Source organism: Mytilinidion resinicola, assembly GCF_010093595.1.
Source record: "Mytilinidion resinicola strain CBS 304.34 unplaced genomic scaffold BDZ99scaffold_1, whole genome shotgun sequence".
Lineage (NCBI taxonomy): Eukaryota > Fungi > Ascomycota > Dothideomycetes > Mytilinidiales > Mytilinidiaceae > Mytilinidion > Mytilinidion resinicola.
The window spans coordinates 2,059,734-2,072,264 of record NW_022985437.1 but is presented as its reverse complement, the minus strand read 5'-3'; the positions used below and the strand labels follow the sequence as shown (position 1 = coordinate 2,072,264).

The 12,531-nt window shown below is 50.4% G+C and overlaps 7 protein-coding genes across 7 annotated transcripts; 1 reads left to right on the top strand and 6 right to left on the bottom strand.

The window, feature by feature from the left end:
• Nucleotides 1-19: 19 nt before the first annotated feature.
• BDZ99DRAFT_493312 (uncharacterized protein) lies at nucleotides 20-1,019 on the top strand. Its single transcript, XM_033723225.1, has one exon. The coding sequence runs from the start codon at nucleotides 218-220 to the stop codon at nucleotides 812-814; it is 597 nt and encodes a 198-aa protein (XP_033584482.1). The 5' UTR covers nucleotides 20-217; the 3' UTR covers nucleotides 815-1,019.
• A 48-nt stretch (nucleotides 1,020-1,067) lies between these two features.
• On the bottom strand, nucleotides 1,068-1,698 carry BDZ99DRAFT_513758 (uncharacterized protein; the record flags this gene model as incomplete). Its single annotated transcript, XM_033724748.1, has 2 exons — nucleotides 1,068-1,270; nucleotides 1,338-1,698. 2 exons carry the CDS (start codon nucleotides 1,696-1,698, stop codon nucleotides 1,068-1,070), a joined length of 564 nt encoding a protein of 187 aa, XP_033584481.1.
• Nucleotides 1,699-2,093: 395 nt separating this feature from the next.
• BDZ99DRAFT_565250 (uncharacterized protein) lies at nucleotides 2,094-3,209 on the bottom strand. The gene is made up of 2 exons (XM_033727456.1): nucleotides 2,551-3,209; nucleotides 2,094-2,502 (listed from the first exon to the last, which is right to left on the bottom strand). The coding sequence occupies exons 1-2, from the start codon at nucleotides 2,864-2,866 to the stop codon at nucleotides 2,195-2,197; spliced, it is 624 nt and encodes a 207-aa protein (XP_033584480.1). The 5' UTR covers nucleotides 2,867-3,209; the 3' UTR covers nucleotides 2,094-2,194.
• Nucleotides 3,210-4,599: 1,390 nt separating this feature from the next.
• On the bottom strand, nucleotides 4,600-5,004 carry BDZ99DRAFT_360764 (uncharacterized protein; the record flags this gene model as incomplete). The annotated part of the gene is made up of 1 exon (XM_033714678.1): nucleotides 4,600-5,004. A coding segment is annotated over one exon (405 nt), but the record flags the coding sequence as incomplete, so codon positions are not given.
• A 987-nt stretch (nucleotides 5,005-5,991) lies between these two features.
• BDZ99DRAFT_513755 (alpha/beta hydrolase) lies at nucleotides 5,992-7,760 on the bottom strand (the record flags this gene model as incomplete). Its single annotated transcript, XM_033724747.1, has 2 exons — nucleotides 5,992-7,554; nucleotides 7,608-7,760. 2 exons carry the CDS (start codon nucleotides 7,758-7,760, stop codon nucleotides 5,992-5,994), a joined length of 1,716 nt encoding a protein of 571 aa, XP_033584478.1.
• An 818-nt stretch (nucleotides 7,761-8,578) lies between these two features.
• Nucleotides 8,579-10,153, bottom strand: BDZ99DRAFT_17351 (uncharacterized protein). Its single transcript, XM_033712993.1, has one exon. It carries the CDS (start codon nucleotides 9,907-9,909, stop codon nucleotides 8,947-8,949), a length of 963 nt encoding a protein of 320 aa, XP_033584477.1. The 5' UTR covers nucleotides 9,910-10,153; the 3' UTR covers nucleotides 8,579-8,946.
• Nucleotides 10,154-12,391, bottom strand: BDZ99DRAFT_17350 (amino acid transporter). The gene is made up of 6 exons (XM_033712992.1): nucleotides 12,141-12,391; nucleotides 11,862-12,093; nucleotides 11,778-11,799; nucleotides 11,511-11,725; nucleotides 10,892-11,456; nucleotides 10,154-10,811 (listed from the first exon to the last, which is right to left on the bottom strand). Exons 1-6 carry the CDS (start codon nucleotides 12,296-12,298, stop codon nucleotides 10,399-10,401), a joined length of 1,605 nt encoding a protein of 534 aa, XP_033584476.1. The 5' UTR covers nucleotides 12,299-12,391; the 3' UTR covers nucleotides 10,154-10,398.
• Between the last annotated feature and the right edge of the window lie 140 nt (nucleotides 12,392-12,531).

Here is a 12,531-nt window from a genome sequence, read left to right as displayed (position 1 = left end):
AAGGTATAAATTCTCCTATCTTCATCATCAGAACCTTCTCTTCTATCATGCCCTTCTGTGTTTTCGTCTCTGAGAAAGATTGCTGCACTGGCCCGTGGTACTTTACCTGAAGCCTCAGAGCATAGCATAAACTTCTCTCCAGAAAGTTTCAGCTCTTCAGGCACCCCTTACGTCGAGATCAAGACTCTTCTAGCTCCACTACACTCCAACATCCACAATGACAACCACAACCCCCCACCGCAACTCCTTCCTCTCCAACCGCCCCTCTCCACCTATCAAGTCGCCCAAATCATCGACCTCATCCGACATCACCACTCCCTCAACCACCGCCTCACTCCCCCAGACCACTACCACCCCCACAGAGGCCACCCAAAAACCTAAATTCGTCCCTCCACCAGCCAACTCCTTCGCATTCACGCTCATCCCCGTGCTCTCCATCCCCCGTGCCCAAGCCTTCTACGCCACCGTCTTCGACTGGACATTCCAGCCCCAAGTCTCCGCCTCCCAACTCATCTTCTTCACGCCCTCATCGGTCATGGGTGCCCTGTCGCTCATTTCGGGGACCGATGCGGCACCGGAATCAGAAAGTGAGAGCGAGAGCGAGAAAAAAGGGGAGAAAAAAAAGGTTGAGTTGAGAGCCGGCGGAGTTGTCAATCATATCCTTGTGGCCGACGTGGCGGCGACGCTGCAAAAGGTTGTCGAGGCCGGTGGGACGGTTGAGAAGGAAAGGTGGGTTGAGGGGGGACATACTGAGTTAGGGCGGTTTTGGGATACTGAGGGGAACTTGGGTGGGGTGCTGAAGTGGTTGATTTAGGGTTAGTGGAAATGACTGGGACTAGATGCTTGCTGTGAAGAGGATGATCTTGAGCTCGGCTTCTGGGATTGCTATGGCGCGGCATTATGATGTCTACGGCTGGTACGCTATATGGCTCAACAGAGGGGTTATGAGGTGTTTTGTGTTGGTGTCCAAGATTGGACATGCGTTTCTCAATAAATATATCTTAATACGCTTCCAAAGTCTTGGGTCATTTGATGCTAAGTCACTTCGGCTTCAGTATCAAATATACCTAACAAGTATAATCACAGCTTAGTGCATCCCTTGGCGCGTAGGTACCGTTCTCACATCTGTCCGAATCATCAGATGGTTGATAGCAACACGTCCACCTAAAGCCATCACAGTATTTCTTGCGGTTTTCTGGCGTATCGATAGGACCAGCAATTCTGCCCAAATGGTCCCAGGTAGCCGCGTGCTCATCAACCTCGATTTCACCTGTTGTAAAGGTTAGTTTTCGAACATGATTCGATTGACTTCGAAGTCCCAAAACACGGCAACGCACCTGAATGCCGATAACAGCTTCCACTGGTATTCGCACTAACATCATACTCTTCGTCGCAAACCTCACAGGTCTCCCAGCGCTTACACACATAGATTTTCCACGTGCGTTTGCTTGAGGGTTCACTCTCTGTTGCAGGCTCGTCCTCGACCATTCCGGGATATTTGCGCTCTTTTTCAAGTTTTTGCACGGCATCCTCGAACGGATCGATCTCGCTCATGGTGACGAGGAGAATCTCCGCTACGGCGTCGAGAACAATGTAGGATTTGCCGCAGATAAAGTGCAAAAGGTCGTAGATATGCTCGTGAGGTGATGATTCAATGGCATCATTGACAAGCTCGAGGATATGCTCTCTGGTAGACATAGTTCCTGTCAAATCGGTAGTTTTATTCGAAGTGGTTGAGCAGGTGACGCGTAGCATCGCCGTATCACGACTATCACACGCTAGATATAAGTGGGATCCCCCATGCGACAGTCCACCAAAACACCATCCGGGGTGGCCCAGAAAGTTCCCAGGCTAGTCAAAGCCGTTGCTTTTCATTCCGTCCAGTTTTTGAAAAAAATGAACCGAAGCACCTCAGACAGTGTCGAAAAAGGTTCTCAACACCACAGAACAAGAGACTACCTCTTGAAGATCGAGAAATTAAGCCTTATCGTAAGCGCACTAATTCGTGGACTACCACTTTTGTGACTCCAAGCCTGCCTATCCCTCTCACTCCTCACAGCAATCATCATCAGCTTTACCACCGCAACACGTCCACTTGAACCCATTGGGATAGTCTTTCCGGTTTTCCGTACAATCAATTGGACCAATGGTATCCTCATCCCAATCCACCCACTCGTCGGCATCCCAATTTATTTCAAGTGTGCCTATCAAGCACATTAGCGGACACGAGGGTCATATTGCATGAGTGATGGAAGGATAGTGGCGTACCAGTATGTTCACGGAGCTCCTCATATTCGTACCGCTTGCGTTTTTGTGGAGGTTCGCCATGCACTGTTGAATGTCTGCCACTCTCACACCCTTCGGCATCGCCTGGTTCATCGCAACAGGTCCACGTAAACCCGTCCGGATATTCCTCGCGGTGTTGTAGTGTATCTCTAGGACCATGGGCATATTCGTCCCAGTCGATCCATGTGTCAGCTTCGTAGTCTAATTCGAGCTCGCCTGTTGAGGACATTAGTAAGGAGGAGTTGACCTATAATGGCAACGCACCTTCATGCCAAGTACAACACCCGGTAGTGTTGTCTGTTATGTCGAACTCCTCGAGACACTGTGCACACTTCTGGTAGCGTACATGCGCATAGGGAATTCGCCTGCGTTTACTTGGACGGTATGCGGCTTCGTCCTCACTTTCGGAATTGCTTGAGTAGACTTCGCTCTCGGTGGTCAATAACTCTTCGGCTAGAAAGTCGCGAACAGATTCGGAATTCCGGCTAAGCCGCCGCAACAGGTTATGGGCTCTATGGATGTTAGAAATGTTATCAATGGCCTTTTCCACGAGCTCGAGAGTTTCGTCCTTGGAAGACATCGCCGTTGTGCCAGCCAAACGTGTGAGGTGTGGTGTCGTTGAGAGATCTCAGGAGAGACGCGTAGGATCGCGGTATCACGTCCGCCTCGCGCTTAATATTAGGAGCCTTACTGAATAGAGCCAGCTTCTATCAAGATCGTCACTCATCTCGGAAAAGGAGTATTTATGAATTGAATTAGTGCAGGCTTGATTATGCAAGTACTGAGCATTAATCTGAGCCCCAGGAACAGGATCCTGGCCAAGGGGTCACATCGAGAGCATCGTCTACTTCGACGACCCGGACGGAATATTTCTATCGTTGACAAAAGATAGTGGAACAGAGAACCGCGTCGTTGAGTCTAGGATGAATGGACGTCGGAGAGGTGGATCGCCACGACCTGCAATTTTGGGGCGTCTTCCCGCTCCGCGTGACTATCACACTGCAAAGTTCATATTCCTTTCAATGGTTTCTAGGCCATATATAAGGTAAGTACATTACATTTGGTAGACGTTTATTTATTACTCTCTAAAACCTGGCTGAAAAGCACGTGATCTGTCCTTTCGCTCATGAAGTCCATCCCTACGAAGATTCCAGAAGAACTACACCAACACTCTCCTTTCACGCTGAAACACACTCCGAATCGGCTCAAAGTCTCTATCGTCGAAATCTTCCTCCGTCAACGTTCCATCAGTTGACTTGTGTATAAACTAGCCAATGCGCTTAACGCATCCGGGATCACCATCTGGTTGGATAAGTAGAGCCTGGGAATTCTTCGTTTCCACTTTTTCCGCGACCAGCATCATCTGGGTATCAGCGAAAGTAATCAGCATGTCTTCGCCGTCGTCAACGCTGAATGATCCAAGTTCTTCGAAGTAGTCCCAGGAGTCAATGTCGATCCACTCATCCTCATATGACTTGTCGTTGTATTGCTCCAAGAATGCTAACATAACATCTTTTAATGGCGCCACCAGTGCGACCAGCTCTAATTGTGTATCAATCTTTTCATTGTGGTCTCGGTTCCCGTGGTGTTGACTTTGTCGATGAGGAGATATGTTAGAGACCTCGATAAGTGATCTCCATCCCCGCGTGAAGGTCGATTCATCCCAGAAAACTCTACCATCTCTAGCCGCCCAAGACCAAGTCGGTGCGCGGTACCCTCCTTGAGGAAGGTCCCAAGTCAAGCCGCAACCCGAATACCAGAGAAGGCCACGATACAGATCCGATTTTCAAAGGCCACACACACATAAACATCGTCAACTATATCTCTCAACAGCGCCGCTAGACTTTCCATCACAGGTAGCTTATCTCTAGAATGAGACAGCTGCCTAAACGCATATCTTTGGACGACCTTGTACCAGTTTGAGAGATAGTCTTCTCGCTTCTCGATCCTCTCAGGAAGGGTCGGGCGCTTCGACTCTGCTAGTAGTACAGGAAACTCTAAGCGGCGAGGGAGTTTGTAGCCCAGATTCTCGACTCACCACGATGATGCACATTCGTAGTAGATGACGCCTTTCATGAAGTAGAACGTTTGGGTAGAGCATAACTTTTCTTGCAAAGTCCAACCTCTCTGGTCCCACTCGCACGTAGAAAGATGCTCGTCGATCCCGGTCTCAAGCGGGTACCGGAAGTAGATGGTTCCAGTTTCGGTCACTGCGGTTGGCGAACGGATAGGTCCAATCTCTTCGAAGGTAAAGCCTAAGTTTGTCCTGCAAGATGGTTCGCGGTCTCGCAGAAAGCCATCAAACGATAATTGTGAGTCTGTGGCGGCAATGGTGAAGTAGGCGTGTTTGTATATCGTGCCCATTCTCGAAGCTTCTTTGCTCCAGTCCTCGAAGTCGTCTTGAATTATGCATATGGCATTTATCCAAAGGTAGTCTACGCTCAAAGCTCGTGAGACTTGAACAGCGTCTTGTAGTGCTTGAGGAAGCTCGTTCATTTGGAGACTGGATAATCTTGCAGTAATGTTACATTTGGTTGTCAAGAAGAGGTCTCTTCCCGTGGATATCTGGCCCCAGCAGTAGCTAAGAGCGGCATATCTGTGGTGTTCAGGCTTCCCTGTTACTATTCGTAGCAATACATCGTTGACTGCAAGAAGGCGAGTTGGAGTGAACCCAGCTGAGGCGGCACCGCAGAAGCAATGCCTTGCATCGCAGTTGCGCAGCCACTGCATCATGTTGCTAACGTTGGCGGGTGAGAGAGCAGACTTTGTTGTGATGTAGCTTCTAGTTTAGATCGTGAGTACATGTTTTGCTGACACTTCCGCTTTTCTTACTAACCTGATGTAATCTGAAATGCAGCTTCGTACGTTAGAAGTTCCGTGTTCCCTCTTCTCTCCTTTGTGCGCACCTGGACTTTGAGGTGATGGGGTCCCTGTATTTTAAGCATTGAAAGAGCGGATCCATCTTCATCCCTCTCGTTCAAAGATGCTGTGAGAGTAATCTGGGACTTCTTCTCCTTCGCGGGCTCGACACTTGGGTCGTTTATGGAACTCGACTAGCAAGCTGGTTCTGATGAGGGTACAAAGAAGGCAGCTATTCGTGGCCCGTTTTTCCGTGCTTGGAAAACCAGGAAATACATCTTCATATCCTTGACGAATGCTGAGCCATGACACAATATAAGTGTGAAGAACTCCTTCCTCTGGTACATTAGCAGCTATTCTGATCTGGAACTTTGCGCACTCTGCGCAGATCTTTGACGATTGGGCGTGATCGCCGGAGAATGTGAGCGTTGACCAGACAGAGGTCGCCTGTTTGGGGAATTTCTGTCATGATTTCAGCTGTCTTTGGCGAGGAACGAAGTGGATAACATCAAAGTAGTCGAGAAAAAGACAGCCAAAGCAGCGCTGGGAGATAGTTATACTTGGATGCTAAAGAGCAAAGCAGCAGAATCAGACAATCCATCAGAAAAGGCCGAGTGGGCGGTGCATGCGGCGTAGCACTCTGTCAGCCTGAAAATAGATGGAATATGAGCGAGTTTCGAATATGCGAAAGTTGATGGTACAGCTAGCCGCAAAGCCCCATATCCCCTTCCCACGCCGGAACATCGCGGCGTCGCAGATCTTACATTACTCTTCCCCACCCCAATCAGAACGCCAAGAAGGTTCATCTAAAACCCAGAATCGCTAAATGCCGTCACTCTTCATCCGCTACGATTCCGCAGCTGAAATCCCGTCTTTCAGCGTCCGTATGCGCTCTTTCCGCATCACGTCCCTCATCTCCTCGAGCATGACTTGATTGAACTGCTCCGGCCCATCAAGATAAACATGGTGGCCGGCCTTGTGAATTATAACAACCTTAGCGGATCCATGGTCATTCCGCTTTTCCTCTTCGCTTGCGTCGGCTAGTAACCGCGCGCGTTCCTGCTTAATCTTCTCCTCGGCGGCGTAGCCACCAGCAATGTCCATCCAGTCGTGCTCACCGTACATGAGAACTATGGGGATGCCAGTTTCGCGGACACGGGGACCGTCCGGGTCGCTGGCTGTGATCGACGGAGCAGCGGACTCTACCTGCTTCTTAGAAGTCTTGTGGCACTTAGTATCTTTTGGAGCGTCCGCGTCTACAATGGGGCCAGAATGCGGTCCGATATATTGGCGGCCCACACCTTGAATACGCCGGATCAGCGGACTTCGAGCGAATGCTCCAGGTGCGAGGATGCGGCCCAATGCGTATTCACCAGAGCCTGGCTGCCGGAACAGCGAATAGCTGTAGTCATGTAGGGCCTGAGCTTCGTCGTCAGGCAGGTGAGAGAAACGTCGGGATGTCCAGCCAGACACGAGGCGTGGTCCAAGAGGACCGCTCCACCGGACCAACGAGAAAGGAGATATGTTCTTGTCCCAGAGGTACACGAGCCACCCGGGTAGTGGCTTCCGGGGCGGCTCTGAGCTTGACGGGGTTGAGGTTCCTGACGAGGACTTCGCAGCCTTTGAGCGAGCATTGAGGAAATTGTTGTTGTCACCAGGCTTTGTTGCGTTGGGATTGGAGTTATTGATGGCCTCGTTTTGGTCCTGAAGAAACTCATTTGCCATTGTGGAGTCCTCAGGCTCTGGCATGGCCGCGTTTACTGCGTAGGGGTCTTCCGGAATGCCAACCGGAGAGGCTAGGATGAGCTTGTTGAGATGTCCTGGATATTTGAGAGCGTAAGCAACGGCTAGATAGCCTCCTAGACTGTGCCCGAGAAGCGTGAACCGTTCTAATTTCTTCTTTACCCGCCACTCCTCGAGTGCGTCGATAAACCAATTTTCAGCTTCCGTGACTTGATCTGCACGCTCTTTGGCATGGACCTCAAATTTTGGTCTGGTGCTCCGACCCATTCCTAGCATGTCTAGCGCATAAAGTTTCCAGCCCTCCGCGCGGCTGAGACCTTCGAAATTCTTGTAGAAGAAACCTAGCCCAGCACCGTAGCCATGCAACATCACTAGATTCTGCTCGACAGGCTCACCGATACGCTCAATCGAGAACTCGTTCAGCGCGCGGTTTTTGCCACTCAAATGTACCATTTGTGAACTCCATCGTCGCGGGCCGTGGGGGTCGTTGATAGAGTTAGTCGTGACTTGTTCGAGTTGCTCTCCATCCTGAGAGGACACGTTCGTTGTGGAGTTTGATGCCGAGACTGGTGCGGAGCCGGTCTCGGTGTGGGTAGGGGGTTTTTGGAGGAGAGGTATAAATGATAAAACTCGGTGTTCTGTCATTGCTGGCGACAAGCTCGTCCACTGTTGTACGTTAGAACCGTCGGCGCACGCTTGAATCTGCGGGAACAACGAACCCATTGATTGAATCCTTCCTTTGCGCCGAGAGGGAACATATTCCCGAAGCCTCTCCTTCGTTGAGTCTCTGACTCTTTCACTTGCTGCGAGGCCAGGGCTGGCTGCTGGCTACGATCCCGCAGATCGTCGCCTTCGCTGGATGACGTCGCCATTGAGGAATATGAAGAGCGATCGCGCTGGCTCTGAGAGTACAGAAGGATGGTTGAGGAGGCGCCCAGTAACCCTAGGGCCCGAGAATGGTTTCCGGGGGACAAGGAGGGAGAATACCGAGTGCTGAGGATATACCGCAGCAGAAAGCGCGGGGAGAGGGCGGAGGGAGGCAACTTCGAGACTTGGATGGCAGCAGACACGCCAGGCGCCCACTGCGTCTTTTATGCAGAGAATCAAGAAGAAGCGTCGCAGTTAGGAGAAACAGCCGGGCTTAGTTGGACACGCGTAGGTTAGGCGGGCGAGGAGAGCATTGGACAGAGTGGCGGCCGGCGTTAAGCAGTCTGATGGTGGTGGTTTGGTCCTTAGCCCGGCGGCCAAATTCTTGTCCGACTTCCATACATAGTGCTTCGTACACCACTCCAGGACATCATTATGCAGGAACAACACCATCATTGCCTAGATGACGCGGACACTTCTCCTTTTTGTCGATGAATTGAAACATCCCGCTTCAGTTGATAGATGTGGCAGAACACATAAGTTTCCCTTCCGCCAGCCTTGCCGTCCACCCGAGACGTCCGAAAGCCGACCCGGGTCGCATTTGTGAAGAACACTGAACCGAAACTTCTTCGCTGTGGACCCCATTGCTATCTTGGTGGTAGTATATCTTTATATCTCATGAACCTCATGCCTTAATCCTCGCTGCCTTGAGGTGAAATTGCGTTCTTGTAAGTTTATATAGCTTCTTGCCACTGCTTGTAGGGCTTCAAGCTGTCTTCCAATATCTGAACAACATGGAATTTCGTCGCTTTACACAGTCTCCACTTTCTAGGCCACTTCAGACGGCTGTGAAAGAAGATACGCAGACCGACAATATCGCACTGTTCATTTATATCTCATTTGCAATGCCTTTATCTAGATGACGCCGTCTGCTGGAAACAGTGTTACACCCAAAAACGAGTCTGATGTCTTGGTGTTTTTTGTGTATATAAATTTGGTAAGATCACAAGGGAGATGACTACTTTCAGTTTATCTTAGTTGCATGGACTTTTAATATTCAGAAACTAAGGCCATACACTCTAAAATCTCCTTACATTAGCAGATCTTTTTTTAAGGGCATGGTCATCCATGGAGGTCTCAACAAAAACGTGGTACCCAAATGTAAGCAGATTCGTTTCCTAGTAACATACCTCATCTACCCACTGCCTCAATCAACGCAGCGTTTTCCAAAACCTCTACCCGCAAAGCCCGCTCAACAATCCCCAACACTTCAACGGTCGCATACACCTCCCTTTGCTCAACTGCAAGGCGCCCGAAGCGCTGCCAAAGCCCCGTACAACTACACCTCTCCACCTCCATTTCCTCGCCACAAACCTCCATAATCTCCCCAACAAACTCCAGCGCCGCCCCTCTCCTCCCCCACTCCTTCAAAAGCTGGAAAAACCTACAAGCCTCCCGCCCGATATGATAAGGCCTCGTCTCCTCCCCCGCTTCGTACTCCATCCCCCAATCTTGCACACACGCACTCCCAAAATCAATCAGCACTAGATTCGGCAGCCCCTCGTAGTCCCGCCGCCGCTGGAAATCGCACATGACGTTCTCGTCGTGCAAATCGCCATGGAGGAGCGGAAACGGCTGCATTTCGTGGAGGAAGCACAGCGCCGCGCTGAGTTGGATGAAGAGGTGGAAGAAGAAGCACTGCGCGTCGTCGACGCGCGGGCCCAGGTTCGCGCGGAAATCATGAAGGGTTTGGCCCACGATGGCGGTGGTTGCGAGCCAGGGGTGTTCCAGGTCCGTGTTCGCGTCGAGCAGCTCTGCGAAGAAGGGGTGGGCTGGGGCGGGTTTGATCAGGCGGAGGTGCTTGACTTCATTGGCGATGCCGTCGCGGAGGGCGTTGTGGCCGATTTTGACGACGCAGATTTTGCGCTTGATTGAGGGGAGGTGTTCTTCTTGCTGATGGATTTGTAGGCCTGCGAGCGCTTGTCGTGAGATGGCGTAGTATGCTATCGAAGAGATGCCACTACCGGCGGGCTGGATCTTGACGAACTTGTCGGGCCAGCTTTCCTGCCATTGCTCGTCGGGTATCAGGTTATTTTGGCGCGTGGGGGGAGACCTGCTGGACGGAGGCGTCGACAGGGAGGCCTTCGGCTTCATGTTTGCTGGGTGCAGAGTTTGAGGATTGTGACCGTCGAACTACAAGTGAAGTGGCGGTTGATGAAAATGCCTACCTAAGCTAACTTCACTTCGGAGTACTAGTAGGTAACGACGTCTGAAGTGGTCCAGCGAACTTACGAATCAAACAACATGATTCACTTACATCTCGTCCGGATTTTTAGAAGTGAGTCGAAGGGCTTTAGACAGTGGCATCCAAGCTCTCATAGACTCATGTCCTAGTGCTGAGCTCGACGGATAGGCCTGGAAAGGTATAGTTCTTTCGATAGCTTTCAGCAAACAATCCAAGGCTAGTCGTCAAATGATGAATGTTCTCTCTTTAAGCAGTGCCAGATAGGTGTACACAGACCTTTAACACGGTACTAAAACGAACATAAACACAAAAAAAGTGATCATCTTATTACAATCTGTATGTTTCTTATCCTTGTTCCCAAATATTACGCACCTTCCACCATTAATCTTATACCACACCTATTGTTCCTTCCGTACATGAGTAAAAGCATTTCTCGACCATCCATCCGCCTCCTGTACGACCGCTCTCCGCAACTCATATTTCCCAATCCATGGTAGCAGCTTTGCCCAAATGACCCAGTAAACTCCACCAGCTGCGAGTATCCCCAATCCGACTACACAGTGGAGGTAGTAGGGCAAGCTTTTGTACTGGTTGTCGGCTGGAGTTGGCGGTGGGACGTAGGGAGCTACGGCGAGGTAGATGTTGCTGAGGAAGAAGAAGACAATTACGGGGAGGGTGGCTCGGACGGGTGGGCGCCAGTTAGCGGCTTGAGAGTGGCGGAAGCGGACTGGTAGTGGGAGATGGAGGTAAAGGAGACCGAAAGAGACGAAGATGTTGACGATAGAGAGGGGGTAGGAGATTAAGTTCAGGACTAGGTTTGATAAGGTTAGCCATGGTTCCTTCCTAAACTACTGATGGTGGCAACTGAGGGCTTGGGACGGCTTCACTTACTGAAGTTGTACGCATCTCCCGGCGGCGGGGCGAGCATAATGATCACTGAAACCAACCAATGCTCAAACAGCCCTGCGAATGGTGCATTGAAGGGTTTGTTGCTTGCCCAGAGTCTCGAGAAAGGTAGGATACCTTCTCGCCCTAGCTCTTGTACCAGTCGTCCTTGCGAGAAAATAACGGAGAGGACATTTCCGAAAGCACTCAGTGCCACAAATACACTCAACGCTCTCTCCGCCTTTGGCCCGAAAACGTTCCTGAAGAAGCTTGCTGCAAGGATACGTCCGCTGCTGAGAATTTCTTCCCTGGGTACAGCAGCAAAATAGGCGATATTGGCAAGCATATAAAGGATTCCTACGATGAGGATGGCTAGAGGTGCGGCGATTTTGAGATTCCGAACCGGATTGCGCATCTCCGACATGGCGTAGTTGGCATTGCTGTAACCGATGTAGCTCCAGATGACGTTATAGAGAGCTGTTACGATGCCATAGGCGGAACCGGTTGTGCCCTTAAAGGCATCATCGAAGTTGTGAGGCTTGTCAACCTTGAGATGACCACCGAGCGCTGCCTATGAGATGTTAGCTAAACGCTACTTATACAAATAAAGATAAAGTGATCTTACAAAGCCGGAAAAGATGATGATAAGAAGGATGATCAGCTTGATGACCCCGAGAACGTTCTGGAGCCGAAGTCCCCATTTCAGGGCCAGGCCATGAATGAGGAACGCAGCAGTGATGCAAGCCAGACCAACGCCTCGCTGGTTCCATCGGTTTACTTCAACTTGGGCTGCATTGAGGATGTATTCGCCGAAAATGACACTGTTGGAACCCGCCCAGCCTAACAAGGTATCAGCATCGCTTCTAAAGCGAGCAAAGGAATTGATGCATACCAAGCAGAACCACATATCCGGTCTAACATTAACGACTTAGTCAGCGATATATTCCAAATTTGTGTGGCGTGATCATATACTCACGTAGAAGCCAGTAGCAAGGAATTTGGGCCTGCGGTAGAAAAACTCAAGATAGTTCTTCTCTCCGCCGTTTCGTGGGAGGCCAGTTCCCCATTCGAGGTAAACCATCATGCCAGAGGCAGCGATGAGCATACCAATGACCCATATGAATAAGGCTAGACCGACGCTACCACTAGAGGCAAAAATGCTGCTAGGTGTAGCGAATATACCAGTTCCCACCATGCGGTTGAATATGCTGCATCAAATTAGAACTGCCTAAAACGGTCGTTAAAGGAATCTTACAGGAAGCACGCGCTGGTGAGGCCGATTTGCTTTCGAGATTCGCTCGTGATGTACACATCGGAAGTGTCGTCGCCATCGAGATGGCTTTCGGTGACATCCTTGCTAACCCGGCGGGGGCTAGAGAGAGGAGACGCCATAGTAGTGTGTTTCTCAGCCATTTAACGAGTATGAAGACACGAAAGCTTGCAACGATGCATTTCTTATGAACCTTTCGAAGAGACATTTTCTCTTATTTTTGCGCAAAATGTTCGCGATGGTGTAACTATTCGCACAAAAGACGAATTCGCCAAGTTTGGGTCTCAGCATCCGCTTTTCAAGTAATGAGAACTGAGATTTTATTACGCGATGAAACCATTCGACCCCTTCCTGGCTACCGTCGAGCCCTGGCCGG